The sequence below is a fragment of the Prunus mume genome, linkage group LG8 (genome assembly GCF_029339155.1).
Source record: "Prunus mume cultivar Tortuosa linkage group LG8, ASM2933915v1, whole genome shotgun sequence".
Taxonomy (NCBI): domain Eukaryota; kingdom Viridiplantae; phylum Streptophyta; class Magnoliopsida; order Rosales; family Rosaceae; genus Prunus; species Prunus mume.
Genome location: NC_142705.1, coordinates 19,023,023 through 19,038,946, shown reverse-complemented (window position 1 = coordinate 19,038,946; position 15,924 = coordinate 19,023,023). Strand labels below are relative to the sequence as shown.

The 15,924-nt window shown below is 39.9% G+C and overlaps 1 protein-coding gene and 1 long non-coding RNA gene across 8 annotated transcripts; one reads left to right on the top strand and one right to left on the bottom strand.

Moving 5' to 3' along the window:
* Positions 1–10,281: 10,281 nt before the first annotated feature.
* LOC148914954 (uncharacterized) lies at positions 10,282–15,608 on the bottom strand. 7 transcript variants are annotated; one of them, XM_089042712.1, is made up of 6 exons: positions 15,149–15,383; positions 14,830–15,062; positions 14,343–14,406; positions 12,446–12,505; positions 10,920–10,984; positions 10,282–10,789 (listed from the first exon to the last, which is right to left on the bottom strand). In XM_089042712.1, exons 2-5 carry the CDS (start codon positions 14,963–14,965, stop codon positions 10,924–10,926), a joined length of 321 nt encoding a protein of 106 aa, XP_088898838.1. In that variant the 5' UTR covers positions 14,966–15,062; positions 15,149–15,383; the 3' UTR covers positions 10,282–10,789; positions 10,920–10,923. The 7 variants fall into 7 exon arrangements, 1 of the variants encoding a protein (XP_088898838.1); XR_016122666.1 differs by lacking the exon at positions 12,446–12,505 and having other exon boundaries at positions 15,149–15,608; XR_016122663.1 differs by lacking the exons at positions 10,282–10,789; positions 10,920–10,984; positions 12,446–12,505 and adding exons at positions 12,596–13,333; positions 14,001–14,260 and having other exon boundaries at positions 15,149–15,608.
* LOC107881879 (uncharacterized) lies at positions 15,378–15,885 on the top strand. Its single transcript, XR_016122667.1, has 2 exons — positions 15,378–15,517; positions 15,597–15,885. It is a non-coding gene; the product is annotated as an uncharacterized LOC107881879 (long non-coding RNA).
* Positions 15,886–15,924: the final 39 nt, after the last annotated feature.

The window sequence follows — 15,924 nt, the reverse complement described above, 5'->3', positions numbered from 1 at the left end:
GATTTAAGAACGAACTTCGTACAAACCTGAATTGTCCAATTTCAAGGTCCAATCGATATCGGATTGAATCCAAAACTTGGGGAACACCATAATATGTTGGGAGGAGTCATTTGGCAGGTTTTGAGTGAACTCCAATATCTAAAACTATGCAATACGCCGACTACTCCATTAGAGAACGAAATCGTAAGAACCTGAATTGTCCGATTTCTTAGTTCAATCGATATCGGATTGAGTCCAAAACTTGGGGAACATCATAATATGGTAGGCGGAGTCATTTGGTGGGTTTGGAGTGAAATCCAATCTCTAGAACTATGCAATATACCAACCTCTCCATTTCAGAACGAACTTCCTACGAACCTGAATTGTTCGATTTCATGGACCAATCGATATCGGATTGAGTCCAACACTTCGGGAACATCATAATGTGGTGGGAGGAGTCATTTGGTGGGTGTTGAGTGAAATCAAATCTCTAGAACTAGACAATACACTAACCACTCCATTTTGGAACGAACTTCGTACGAACCTGAATGGTCTAATTTCAAGGTCCAACCGATATTGGATTGAGCCCCAACCTTCGGCAACATCATAATATGGTGGGAGGAGTCATATGGAGACGTTTGAGGGAAATCCTATCTCTAAGACTATGCAATACAACAACCACTCCACTTCAGAACGAACTTCGTACGAACCTGAATTGTCCAATTTCTTGGCCAATCGATATCGGATTGAGGCCAAAACTTGGGCAACATCATAGTATGGTGGGAGGAGTCATTTGGTGAGTTTTGTGTGAAATCAAATCTCGGAAACTGTGCAATACACCAACCACTCATTACATTACGAAATTTGTACGAACCTGAACTCTCCAATTTCTTGGACCAATCGGTATTGGATTAGTTAAAACTATGCAATACAATTGTTAAAACTATGCAATTGTTTGAGTGAAATCCAATTGTTAAAACTATGCAATACACCAACCACTCCATTAGAGAACGAACTTCGTGAGTCCGAATAGTCCAATTTCATGGACCAATCAATATCGGATTGAGCCCAAAACATGGTCAGCATCATACTGTGGTGGGAGGAGTCATTTGGTGAGCTTTGAGTGAAATCCAATCGCTTAAACTATGCAATACAACAACCACTCCATTCACAATACGAACTTCGTACGAACCTAAATTGTCCAATTTCTTGGGCCAATTGATATCGGATTGAGACCAAAACTTGGGAGACACCATAATATTGTGGGATGAGTCATTTTAGTGGGCCTTTAGTGAAATCCAATTGCTAAAACTCTGCAATACCACTCCATTAGAGAACGACCTTCGTACAAGCCTGAATAGTCCAATTTCTTGGACCAATCGATATCGAATTGAGCCCAAACCTTGGGCAACATCATAATATCGTGGGAGGAGTCATTTGGTGACTTTTGAGTGAAATCCAATTTCTAAAACTATGCAACAAACCAACCACTCCACTTATAGTACGAACTTCGTACGAACATGAATTATGCAATTTCTTGGATCAATCGATTTCAGATTGAGCCAAAGGCTTGTGCAACATCATAATATGTTGGCAGGAGTCATTTGTTGACCTTTGAGTGAAATCCAATCTCTAAAACTATGCAATACACCAACCACTCAATTTACCGTACGAACTTCGTACGAACTTAAATTGTGCAATCTCTTGGACCAATCGATATCGGGTTGAGCCCAAAACTTGTGGAACATCATAATATGGTGGGCGGTGTCATTCGGTTAGTTTTGAGTGAACTCCAATCGCTAAAACTATGCAACGCCAACCACTCCATTACAGAATGAAAATCGTACGAACCTGAATTGTCGAATTTCATGGACCAATCGGTATCGGATTGAGCCCAAAACTTGGGCAACAACATAGTATGGTGGGAGAAGTCATTTGGTGAGTTTTGATTGAAATCCAATTGCTAAAACTGTGCAATAAACCTACCACTCGACTAAAGAATGAACTTCGTACGATCCTGAATAGTCCAATTTCTTGGACCAATCGATACCGAATTGAGCCCAAACTATGGGCAACATCATAATATGGTGGGAGGAGTCATTTGGTGAGTTTTGAGTGAAATCCCATCTCTAAAACTATGCAATACACCAACCACTCCATTTCAGAACAAACTTCGGACGAACCTGAATTGTCTAATTTTTTAGACCAATCAATATCGGATTGAGCCCAAAACTTAGGCAACATCGTAATACTGTGGAATGAGTCATTTTGTGAGTTATGAGTGAAATCCAATCTCTAAAACTATACAATACACCAACCACTCTATTTCAGAACGAACTTCTTATGAACCTAAATTGTCCAATTACTTGGACCAATCGATATCGGATTGAGCCCAAAACTTGGGCATCATTATACTATGGTGGGAGGAGTCATTTAGAGAGTTTTGAGTGAAATCGAATCTCTAAAACTATGCAATACACCAACCACTCCATTTCATAATGAACTTCGCCCGAACCTGAATTGCCTAATTTCTTAGAGCAATCAACATCATATCCAGCCCAAAACTTGGGGAACATCATTATATGGTGGGAGTTGCCATTTGGTGAGTTTTGGGTGAAATCCAATCTCTAAAACTATGCAATACACCAACCAACTCCATTAAAGAACGAACTTCGTACGAACCTGAGCTGTCCAATTTCTTGGACCAATCGATATCGGATTGAGACCAAAACTTGGCATCATTATACTATGGTGGGAGGAGTCGTTTGGAGAGTTTTGCGTGAAATCTAGTCTCTAAAACTATGCAATACACCAACCACTCCGTTTCATAATAAACTTTGCGCGAACTTGAATTGCCCAATTTCTTACACCAATCAACATCGGATCCAGCCCAAAACTTGGAAACATCATTATATGGTGGGAGTTGCCATTTGGTGAGTTTTGGGTGAAATCCTATCTCTAAAACTATGCAACACACCAACCACTCCATTTCAGAATGAACTTCGTACGAACTTGAATTGTCCAATTTCTTGGACCAATCGATATCGTATTGATAGTTCTTCTCTGCCAGAACAGATAACTTCCCCTTTTCTTGACATTTAAAAAATAAGAGATCTTGCTTTTAGAAAATCTGCCGCCCATTATTTAAAGATTAGAAAACCCACTCCAGCATTTCCTATAAATATAAGAGTTGGTGAACAGATCAAAGGACAGCCAAAAAAATCAATCAAAACAAAAACTCAAAATGATCGTTTGATCCGAAAAAACCTTCAAAACATTGAAGCAACCAATAGCTCCTTGAGCCACAAGAAACAAGTCAACTACAATCAAGAATCTCTAACTTCAGTTCAATTTTAGAGACATAGTCATTCAAAGCGAGGCTTCCCTCATTACAAATTTGGTTCAGCATAAGCCAAATCAAGCAGAGTTCGGGTTTTACAAAAATGAAAACCTCAACAAATTTATGGAGAGCCCGATCAAGCGTAATGTACTACTGATGCGATTCCTCGGTAATCATCAAATCCAACCACTTCGCCCTTCCAAACTAAAGCGGTCCCAATTTTGCCCGTTCAAAAAGCCTTCCAGGACTTGAAATAGATTAAAGTTCTGCCAAACTCGAACGTTAGTATCGATTTACAGCTGAAACTTGACAGTTAGAGGTGTTGATAGTCCAGTCCAGGACAGGCATACCCAATCTAGCCCGGATCGAAGCATTTATCCAGGCAGAAATTGAAGTCCAGAAGCTCTTTTTGTCTTTTTAGAGTTGGTCTTCCTTTTTAAGCTCAGAAAATTCTATCTAAAATTCACTTTCTTATCATTTATTCTGGCCAGAACTACTAGTTTTGTACTATGAAAATTTGTGAAGTCCTCACCAGTCTGAGGCAAGAAAAGAACTTACTTGGGAGATATTCCTCACCCAAATTCACAATCGCTTGTTTAGAAATCAGTAACTTGGGGCGCAAGTTATTTATTTTCAAGAAGTCTGCTAGGATTTTCATTGCTAGCAGTGGCACGCTCGCACACTAAAGAAAGTTGACTTGTTGATCAGTCAATGATTTTCAAGACAATGAGGAACTTTACCCTACCATCACAGGAACAAATATAAAATGGGTGAACAACAATACACCAACCACTCTATTAGAGAACGAAGATCGTTTGAACCTGAAAGCTGTCTTGTGGATGTCTTCTTCTGCCACCATTATTTGATTGTATTTTGCATTGCCATCCATGAATGATAGCATTTGGTTGTGAGCAACTCCATCTACCATCATGTCTACCATAGGCATTGGATACTCGTCTTCGGGAGATGCTTCATTTAGATTTCTATAGTCCACACATATTCTGACTACCCCTGTTTTTCTCTTAAGAACTGGTACAATATTGGACAACCAATCAGCATAAATGGTTGGCCTGATAAAACCTACTTTAACCAGCCTCTCTACTTCTTCTTTAACTTTCAGTTCTATCTCCATGGACATTCTTCTTCTGGCTTGCTTGATTGGTAGGTAACCTTCTTTTATTGGTAATTTGTGCTCCACCAATGATATTTCCATGCGAAACTATCTTTGAAATCATGCATAAGTGCAATGATTTCATCCTTTAATGGCTCCTCTAGTAATGTGCTGATAAAAGTAGGTTTGGGATCCTCTTATGTCCCCAAGTTTATTTCTTGCAAGTGATCCTCTACTTCTGACAACGAGTCATCCAGTGCTGCTGGTGCAAATTCCAATTCTTCCTCTTGCAAATTTCCTTCCCCTTCTTCTATGCTCTCATGCATAAATTCTGCCATGGAAAGCTTCCTTTCTTCCCAAAATACCAACAATCTATTTGTAATGGATTGGATTGTTGCAACTCGATCCCTTTCTTGCTAGTTTGAGCTATACATCAGAACTCTGGAGGTTTAGGATGAAAGGCCTATTCCAGTCTTCTAGAGAACCAGCCAAGCCTTCTTCAATGAGTTTTTGGGTCGTGACACCATGGGACGGTCGTTTTGGTTGACTTCGAAGAAAGTAAATGGACTAAGGTCATCATGATAGTACCTGGCCTCAAAGCTTAATGCAGATGGCAAGAATGGTCAAGGGTCGACCTCCACTATTTCCATAAAACCCTTTCATGCCAGAGGGCCAACTGTTGGTGCAGGGTGGAAGGAGCACATAGACTCTAGTGGATCCAATCTCTACCAAGCAATGGATTGTAAGTGGTAGAAGTGGTGTCTACCACAAAAAAGGCAATCTTCAGCTTCTTGGCTCCTACTATGACATCCACGTCTACTATTCCATGAGTTTTAGTGATGCCCCCAGTGAAATTGATGAACGTCAAGCATATTGGGATTAGATCTTTCTCTGTTCTGCCCATTTAACCAACAACCTGTGAGGCAGAAGGTTAATGGATGCGCTTCCATCTACTATCACTTTGGGGATAGGAACACCCCCAAAGTTTGCAGTAATGAATAAAGGCCTGAGATGATTGGTCATTTCCTTAGTAGGTTTGGAGAAGCACAACTGTTCTACGGCCAATTTAATGGCAGTTCCGTCTATCTTGACAACAAGTTTTTGCTCTTTTGGTGCCTCTTCTACTTCAGCCAACTTGTACTCGAAAGTTTCTTAGGAAAACACATCCCATTTCATAGTGGTTTCTTGCCCTTCTGCTGTTCTAAACTGTTCTTGTAGAACAAACACCATGTTGATGCCCAAATCACCTTCCAGCAGGCTTTCCAGTTCTGCACTGAAAGCTTGAGTTTCATCATCTAGTTCTCTGTTGTATTCCATCTGCTCTTCTCCATATTCCTTTGCCCAATCTTCTTGTTCACCTGTTTCAAGGAGTCCAGGCTGATCGTCTGCAGATGGTTCATAATCCACATGTTACTCTTCGCTCTCTTCAGTCCAATTTTCTTGATCTTCTGCTGAAATAGGTCCAGATTGACCTTGTGACTGTGAAGGTTCGAACTATTTTATAGAGGATGAAGGCTGGTAGACAGGGGACCTATTTGGAACTTCTGGTTTTGTTTGCTCCTTTGGTTGGCATGTGGTCTTCTTGGCTTGCAAATCTGCTTCAGATTTTTCCCTATTCTTGGAAAAACTGACATCCGGAAGTACCTGTGTGTCATCCCTGTTCTTGAGGAAGGTGCAGTATTGCCTATGGATTCTTCTCTTTTGTGTTATGGTTAGCTCTAAATTTGGCATGCCGCTCTTTCCAACAGAATACAACCTGCCTTCTATGATAGTTGCCAAAGATTTATCATTTCAGGGCATTTTAATTGGTATCTCCTTCTTAGGCTGTTCAACCACCTTTCGGATACATTGGGTTGACCTTTGATGGGCCTTATGCTTTGTGTCTCTAGATGGGGCCGGAATCGAGCTCATGGGTATGAGTCCCACTGTCACAAAAGCATTGGTTGTAGGTTGTCTTTGCTTATCCAAAGTTATCTTAAACTCACTTTCGCATTTGCACCTGCTGCACAGAACTACTCCAGTTGAAATGGTTGCCTTCAATTTGTGTTTGCCTCCTTGTGACTCTTCTGCCTATGTTGGGGCTGACTTCTGTTCTTAGCACCCCTCTCATGTTCTGGCCAATTTGAGTTGACCATGTTGACTTGAGGTTGGGGAAAAGGGTCTGTTGTCACTGAGGAAGGTTTCTCAGCTAGTTTTAGCCTTCCTACTATTATTCCTTCTTGTATGACGTCTCTGAAAACAACACAACTATTAGTGGAGTAGTTCCAAAAGTTATGCTATCTGCAATCTGTCGCCCTTGAGCTCCTCTAGTTTGGGCAACCTGTGAGCTGTCTCTATTGCATTTTGCAGTAACATCTCATCAAACAAAGCGTCAACCTTGGTTAAATCAAAGGAATAAACTTTGTTATGTGCTGGTTTGTTTGGAACAAACCCCCATGTAAATGGCGGCAGCTTCTGATCCTTTTGTGGCTTTGTCAGAGCCTTTCAACTAATAGGATGTTTCAATTTTGCCATTTTCGCCACTGCAACTTCTCTTTCTTCCGAGCTCTCTATGCCTTCTTCTGACTCCATTTCAACCAAATGCACTAAAGAAGATGGGGTCTTGTAATATGTGCCTTTGGAGGAGTTTCTCTTATGTTGTTCTTCCCTAAGCAGATCCTCGCATTTAGATGCTTTGTCTGCCAGTTCTGCTAGGTCTCTGAATAGCATCCCATCAAATCTCTTCCTTAGAGAGATCTTGAGGGCCATTTGAGCCATTTGAATGAAGTGTCTCTCTTCCATAGGTATTCGGCATTTCATCTTAAGCTTACTAAACCTAGTTATGAAGTCCTGTGTGGGCTTATCCTCACTCTGTTTGAGGGCTACAAGATCACTAATAGTGACCTTTGGCTAAATTCTAAAGTTGTAGTCATGGAAGACATTTTCCATGTGTTCCCAAGTTTGAACAGAATTGGTTGGTAAGTTAGTATACTAGGTAAAGGCTTGTCCAGAGAGAGAATTTCCAAAAAGCCTGAGTTTTAGTACCTTAAAGCTCAACTGATGAAGTATGGGTGTCCTCTCCATTGAACAAGGTGAAGTTTGGTACCTTAAAGCCTGGGGATAGAGGTATTTGATCAAGATAAGCAAGATATGGCTTTCTGTAGATGGGCCTTTCTCCTCTTCTGGCCTCAAGTTCCATCATCTCTCTAATCCTCCTCTGTAGTGCTCCCATGTCATTTCAGGCGTTGATAGGATGTAGATTCTGACCTTATTCTGGCTGATTGTGTTCAACCCTCTAATCTACTCTGTATGGTCTAGGCACAACTTCCTCCCTATGTTCCTCCTCCTTTCGAAAATTGGATAGTTCTTCCAATTTGCCCCTAACCTGTTCCTGTCATTGTTGGCAAAAAAGTTTATTCCCCTTCTACCTCTCTTGCCTCTTACTAGTGGAGGGAATGGATTGGGGTCCATCCTTCTAGGTCTCTAGGGCAACACAGCTAGTTGCTCAGGCAAAATGCTAAGGGCTAATCGCGTGGGACCACTGGTCGTGTAATAGGTGGAGGTTCTGGCCGGTTCTGAGGGGCCTGAATTGGTGTAGGGCCTTCTAGAGGAACTGGAACTTCGTGCTCTTGGATGGGAAAAGCTCCTCCCCATTGTCCAACTTGGATTTCTCCATGTCTTGGCATTCCAGCTATCTGTACGATGAGAGGATTCTCTTGGTATGGCCATGCCAGTCCTGGTGGAGGTCCAAAAGGGAGTTCTAGCTGCTGAACCACAACATTTGGGGTTTAGAAGTCTTACGATAGCAGCCTCACGATCCTTCCTGAACTGTCTGTTGACTTGCCATTGCATCATGGTTGTTATGTTGTTTAGAGTATCCTGCTCCTTTGTGTTGTGGCTCTGTCGAGCACACCTCCGTATTTGGTTTAACCTTCGGAACTGCACCTAGAACATCTACTCCTCGAGCATCGCCATGAGCCAATGCCTAGCATCACTTTCCTCCGACTCATGTCCTTCCCGGAGAGCTGCTGGATCTCTTTCCATGGCGAAGTGTGGATTCTGGCTAGAACTTCTAATATTCATATACTAGAATATTTTCTAGGAGTATGTGTACTGAGAAGTCCCACTGGGCATTCCAAATTGTTCACCCATTTTTTATCTAATCCTGTGATAGTAGGGTAAAATTCCGTATCAACTTGAAAACCATTGATTGGTCAACAAGCCAACTCTCTTTTGTGTATGAGTGTGCCACTGCTAGCAATAAAAATCCTAGCAGACTTCTTAAAAATAGATAAGTTGGGGAAAATAGATAACTTGAGCCCCAAGTTACTGATTTTGAACAAGCGATTGTGAATTTGGATAAGGAATGTCTCTCAAGTAAATTATTTTCCTGCCTCAGACTAGTGAGGACTTTCACAATTTTTCACAGTACAAAACTTGTAGTTCTGGCCAGAATTTACTGTTTAAGCATAACTACCTACGACAAAGCTCAGAAAGAGAAAAGCCAACTCCAAAAAAGACAACCGAGTGTTGGACTTCAATTTCTGCCTAGGTAGCTGCCTCTGATCCAACACATTCAACTGGCAAGTTTCAACTGGCAATCGATATCGACATTTGAGTTTGGTAGAGCTTTAATTTATTTCAAGTCCAGAAGGCTTTTTGAACCGTGGAACGCAGTCGAGAGGGCGTAAGTGGCTAGACTGACGGTTACTTGAGCTGGAGTTGCACTGTAGTACATGTTTTGCTTGATCATGGCTTTCCATAAATTTGTTGAGGTTTTCATATTGTGAGAACCCGGACTCTGTTTGTCTTAGCTTGTGCTGAACCAAATTTCTAACGAGAGAAGTCTCACCTTGTCAAACTGTTTCTCTAAACTGAATTGAAATCAGAGATTTGAATTATAGCTGACTTGTTTCTTGTGGCTCAATGAGCTTTGATTGTTTCAGTGTTTGAAGGCTTGTGAGATCGGTTGATCTTTTTAAGTTTGTCAGTTATGACTTTGGGAGTTTTTGTCTTGATTGATTTTTTTGTTGTCCTTGATCTATTCATCCTCTCCCATTTTTATAGGAAATGATGGAGTGGGGTTTTTAATCTTTAATAATGGGCGGAAGATCTTTCAAAAAGATCTTTCGTTTTAAATGCCAAGAAAAGGGAAGTTATCCATTCTGCAGAGAAAAAATTAACAATCAGTCCTATGGTGGCCTTTTCCCTGCTCTTCCTGAAAGAAAAACCAACTCTTTTTTCTCTATTCGTTCCTTGCAAAGAAAAGAAAAACTCAATCTGCCATAATGGTCAGTTTGTTTTTCCTAATGAACAACTCCCTTGCTCCCTACTTATCTCTTAAAAACGTAGTTTGCTTCTCTCTTGGAAATGTAACATGCTTTGGTGTAGAGCTTTTCTGCATATGGAGAGGTCTTTTTTTTTTTCTCCTTTCTTTGGCCAAAGATGGAGAAGTTCTTCTGACTTCATTAACTCCCTATCACTCCCTCTACCTCAGTTGAGAATTTTGACTTTCTCAAAGTCAGAAACTCGTGTGAGGTTCCTCTCTTTATGATCAAATCTTTTGGGTCTAAAATCAGATGTTGAGATTTTTTAGAAGCCCCCCCTTTCTCATCGTCAAAAACTGGATGAGCCTTATGGTTTGGTAAAATCATTGTCAAAAACTGGATGGCCTCATGTTTTGGTAAAATAATGGTAATATTTATAACCTAGCCCAAGCACTAGTGTTGACTCTATGGTGCTACTTCAGCAATTTGGGTCGATTTCCAATTCAAAAATAGATACACAAGCCCAACTTGTTTTTGTCATGGGTTTCTTAACAAAAATGGTTGGCGTGCAGTTTTTTGGCCCAAATACTTTGAAAAAATAAATATTAAAGGAAATAAACATGTATTATTGTAATATCATCAAGAAGTCACGCAAAACACACAGGAAGCATCCAAACGAAAAACTGATACCACCACAATTCTGCCAATCGACGCCAGGGAGTATCACACCGGTTAAGGAGCTAGTCAATGAGAAGCTTAGAATCCCCTTATACAATAATTGAGGTGAATACATGACAAGCATGAGACATCGTGGCCTTCAGAACTTCTCGAGGATGAGCTTCCCAGGATGGCATCTCCATCAAGGGTAACACAATAAATAATAAATGTATATCTTAATAAGAAATAGTAAAAATGCTGTCATGTCCTTTATTTATTTCTTAATTTCTACCATTGAAAAATTAAAAGAATAAAAAAATGCATAAAGTTTCATACAAAAGAATATGGTGGGGAGGAGCGGAACAATTCCGCAACTCCAATTACCCGACCACCACCAGATGCCATAGATGCTAACTTCTTCTGCCCAAATGAAATTGGTTCAGTGATACCTTTAATCTGAAATTTAAGAGGAAATGACATCTACATCAAGGGCATTAATTAACAAATGTGTATCTTAATAAGATGACATGCCATATTTCAAAAATGCCAACATTGACAGAAGTCGAACCAATTGATTAAAACTTACATCCTTATATTCTTCCTTCCCTTTCTCCTTTCTCCGGAGCAGCAGAGGGAGCTGCAGAGACAGCACTGCATGAAAATAATGCCAAAACGAAAGTTATTACTCAAAATTAAGATTCCATCTACACTGATAGAGGAAAAGAGCATTACATACAAAATTAAACCACATTGTTTTCACATATTTAATCCCTTCTGGATAGGCCAATAATCATTTTTATGGAGAACGAAGAATCACTATAGGTGATTTTGTGGAGAAGAACATAGGGTGCTTATTCCTAGAATCGCTTAAAATCACTTAAATGAATATATAGAGAAGCACATGTGAGGTGCTCGTGATTACTTCCAAACAGGCTCTAGTTGTCTAGTCTTCACACACTTTCTTATTTTATTTTGGTAACTGTCTTCATACACTAATTTTAGTTGCTCAATTGGCTTGATACTTAGAATTCAATGGTATCATTGCCCATAATTCTTATAGTGCGACATGTAAAGAATGATGCGAACCCTAGCAGGGTTCGCTGTTATATTGGCTGACGCTGCCTGTTTAGACCCTTTTACAACTATTTAATTTTCTAAGCATCACGGTGTAAAACTATGAAGTCAACTTTATGTGTCAGTTAAACTATTTGTTGGCATGTAAATCTTTCTTTGAAGGTACAGTTCCCCTTGATGCATACATGATGGACTTTGTCCTCTCCGAGAGGGGAGATGGTGGAAATTTTTTTACAGTAAAAATGGCATGGACTACCGCATTCCAGTAGTTGGAGGAGTTACGAAGGTGTCACAAATGCACATTCCATTCTGCGTATTTCTGCAAGTATTTGTATTTGTAGTGGGAGTTTCTTTCAAGATTGAAAATCCTCTGGCAGGTTTTTTTTGGGGGGGGGAGAGGATTTTCAATCTTGAAAGAAACTCCCACTACAAATACAAATACTTACTTGCAGAAATACGCAGAGGATTGTCAATAAATCATTCCTTACTTTCCTTGTTGACCAAAAAAGCTACACATAGAAAGTGTTTTTTTTAATGTGTTCTCTATGTTTTACTAGTCATTATCTACCCGATATGATTTCATGATGCTACAGTGCTATTAAGTTTTTTGGTCTTTTCTCTTTTCGTTGGTTTTTAATGTGTTGTTGTGCTGTGCTTTTTCATCTTTTTTATTTTCGTTGGTTTGCTACAGTGTTGTTAAGTTTTTACACAGTGCCCGATAATGTTTTGAATGTAACTAAGTTAAGTGAGTAAAATTTAATGTAACATAAAATATTGTTTTTTTAAAATAAAAAAAATCAGGGATTCAGGACGGGTTTGGGAGACAACCCCAGACGGGGATGGGGATTACCCGAAAATTCTTATCAGGGAAAGGGCAGGGATGGGGAGCAGGGGTATTACCATACCAAGCCCCAAACCGGCTTGTTGCCATCTCTAGTACCTGTGTATCTTAAAGATCGGATCAAAATTTCTCTCATCATCCTCTACCTTATGGTCAACTAGGCAAGTATTTACTTTATCGGCATTTGATGGACATACCTCTGTTCTAATATTAGCCTGTGCAGGTGATTTTGGAGAAGGCTGCAAGAAATGACAATCCTGACATTGACAAGTAGTTACCTGTTCACTCTGTGCTTAATCTTCTTGATTTGTATTTCATATTATACTCAGAAATTCGTCAAAAAAAGGGAATCGAAGGCGTGCAGAAGACCCATTAGTTGGTTGCACATTTGGAATATAAGATCTAGAAGGGTGGTAAGAATTTCAACAAGTCAGTTATGTTTTTAATCACCTAACTATGCTTCTAGCTACAGAAGTCACTATTAAAAGAAAATGAACAAAATATGCGTTGTCACTCATATGTAATTGTGCTATCGTCACTCTCATCCTCAACCGGGTGCTAGGCCTGATTATCAAGTAGCTGGTCCTCAACCACTTGTAGATCCATGGGATCCTCAACCACTGGCAGATCCATGAGGTCCTCAACTTCAACTACTAGCGGATCCACTGGGTCCTCATCCTCTAGAAGATTCTCAACTGGAACTGGATGGGCCTCTGCTGGCATATCATCAATCGGGTGCAAGATAAAATCTCTGGCATTTATCCTTTCAATCATCATATTCATGACCTCCTCCCAATGCCTCTGACTGAGACCATGGGTGAATAAAACAACATCGTGAAATTGATAACAGTAGTCGTACTCGTCTGGAACATCATACTCTAGTAATGGATTACCCTCCAGCAAAAGTAATATAGCATCCTCCAGCTCCTGGACACTTTGATGGTTTGCAACATTAATCTGTCCTATGTAATGATCCATTCCATCAAAAGTCTGTCGATTTACTCTAGCCAACCCTTATCCCCAGCCCCATCTCCTCCCCGGCTGCCCCTATTTTCCTCCTCATCATGTTGGCCCCTGTCATGATCCTGTTGAAATGAGACAGCCGCATTAAATAGCATGCGTAATAATATCCTATTGAAACTTTATACTTTCAATAATCTTGTTTGTGCATATGTATGCTGGTTAATAGGGCGTCTTCTTCATTTTCTGAAGTTTCATGATTTGGAAATTTCACTAATGCACATGTATGTTGGTTAATAGGCTCGTCTTCTTTTATTTTATAAAATTTCAGTAGGATCTACTTGCCAGTTAATGGGCTTGTCTTTTTTATTTTATAAAGTTTCAATAGGATATTATTACGCATACTATTTAATGTGGTTGTCTTGTTTCAACAGGATCATGACAGGGGCCAACATGATGAGGAGGAAAATAGGGGCAGCGGGGGAGGAGATGGGGCTGGGGATCAAGGGCTGACTAGAGTAAATCGACAGACTCCTGATGGAATGGATCATTACATAGGACAAATTAATATTGCAAACCATCAAAGTGTCTAAAAGTTGGAGGATGCTATTACTGTTGCTGGAGGGTAATCCATTACTAGAGTATTATGTTCTAGATGACTACGACTATTGGTATGAATTTCATAATAATATTGTTTTATATGAGAATACCCATGGTCTCAATCAGAGGCCTTGGTAGGAGGTCATGAATATGATGATTGAAAGCATAGATGCCACATATTTTTACTTGCACCTGATTGATGATCTGCCAGTAGAGGCCCATCCAATTCCAGTTGAGAATCTTCCACAGGACGAGGACCCAGTGGATCCGCCAAAGTTGAAGATGAGGACCCCATTAATCTACTAGTGTTTGAGGACCCCATGGATTTGCAAGTGGTCGATGACCAGCTAGTTGATAATTAGGCCCAGAACCCGGTTGAGGATGAGTGACGAGAGCACAATTGCATATGAGTGACAAGGCATATTTTGTTCATTTTCTTCTAGTAGTGACTTCTGTAGCCAGTAGCCAGAAGCATAGTTGGGTGATTAAAAATGCCAACATTGACAGAGGTCGAACCAATTTATTAAAACTTACATCCTTGTATTCTTCTTTCCCCTTCTCTTTCTCAGGAGCAGCTGAGGGAGCTGAAGGGACAGCACTGCATGAAAATAATACCAAAACGAAAGTTATTATTCAAAATTAAGATTCCATCTACATTGATAGAGGAAAAGAGCATTACATACAAAATTAAACATGGTTTTCACATATTTAATCCCCATTGCTATGGTAAGTGTCTTTTCAGTTGTCTCTAATCATTATTGGAGCAGACGGTCCAATTAATGCATGACCAAAATGCCAATTAAACAACAATTTAAGTATGAACAACCATGTTTGTAACACTAATTTCCCAAAGGATACAGGTCCAATCAAAGTTGCTATTAAGATTCCAAATACACCGACTGAGAACGTAACCAATTTCAGGCCAATTCACAATATCCTAAAAACATAACTTAGTAACACTAAACTCATTTAATCTGGTTATGATCACAAAAATACAAAACCATTCTTGAACAGCGCCTACCCACAGTCATAAGATTATTTGAATGTCCCAGATTTTGCAGAATGCGTGTAAATGCACACTCTGTAAATGCGGAGGCTCGGAATTCCCATGATGAAATCTCCTTTACCATAGACCAGAACATAACCCAATTCCTCATTCAGACAAATAACATCTAATCCAGTATATCTTGAACCACAATTACAGTCAGCAGTAAACCACGGATACCGCCAAGATTGGAGATTGACAGGCTAAGACTGAGGGTATCGAAATGAGAGAGAGAGAGTTAGAGGAGGCTGAGATCATCGAAATGAGAGAGAGAAAGAGAGAGTTAGAGGCTGACCTGACGTGGCTAGCTGGCTGAGAGAGCTGAGCGTCGAGTCGAGAAGGAAGAAGACATTTTCGACAAAGAACGAAGTTGTTTTCGAATTAAAACCCCCTAAAACCTCCAGATTTTTAAAATTACACAAACACCCTCATAAGATTTCAAAACATTACACATTAAAAATAAAAAAAATAAAAATTAAGTTGCTTTTAAAACTAGCTTGTTGATTAACTGGTCAAAATGTAGGGTGAGATAGCTCTAGCATTCGGTGAGTTACTTCGGAAGCTATGGGCGCCTGGACGAACACCGGTTGCTCCTCGACCTTTTAAAACAAAACTTGCTCGTTTTGCACCTCAGTTTAGTGGTTACAATCAGCACGATTCTCAGGTTTGGTACTTGGCACTATGTTTTCAGCAGCATACCCACATGCAATTTGGATGAACTCAAAAGCTAATTGTTGTTTCAGGAGCTTTTGGCATTTTTGCTAGATGGTCTTCATGAAGATCTGAATCGTGTGAAACACAAACCATATGTAAAGTTTAGAGATGCTGATGGCAGGCCTGATGAAGACGTAGCTGATGAGTGTTGGGCAAACCACGTTGCTCGTAATGATTCTATAATTGTTGATGTCTGCCAAGTGAGTATGTCATTGAAAAAATTATGTCAAAAAATTGCTGGTTAATGAAACCTGTATTTCTTACTGTAATTATGACAAACTTGAGGGGTCCAAGTTGAATTTTTCCTTTTTTCAATGATATCACACTGCCTTATATTAATTTTTTATTTCAATTGTC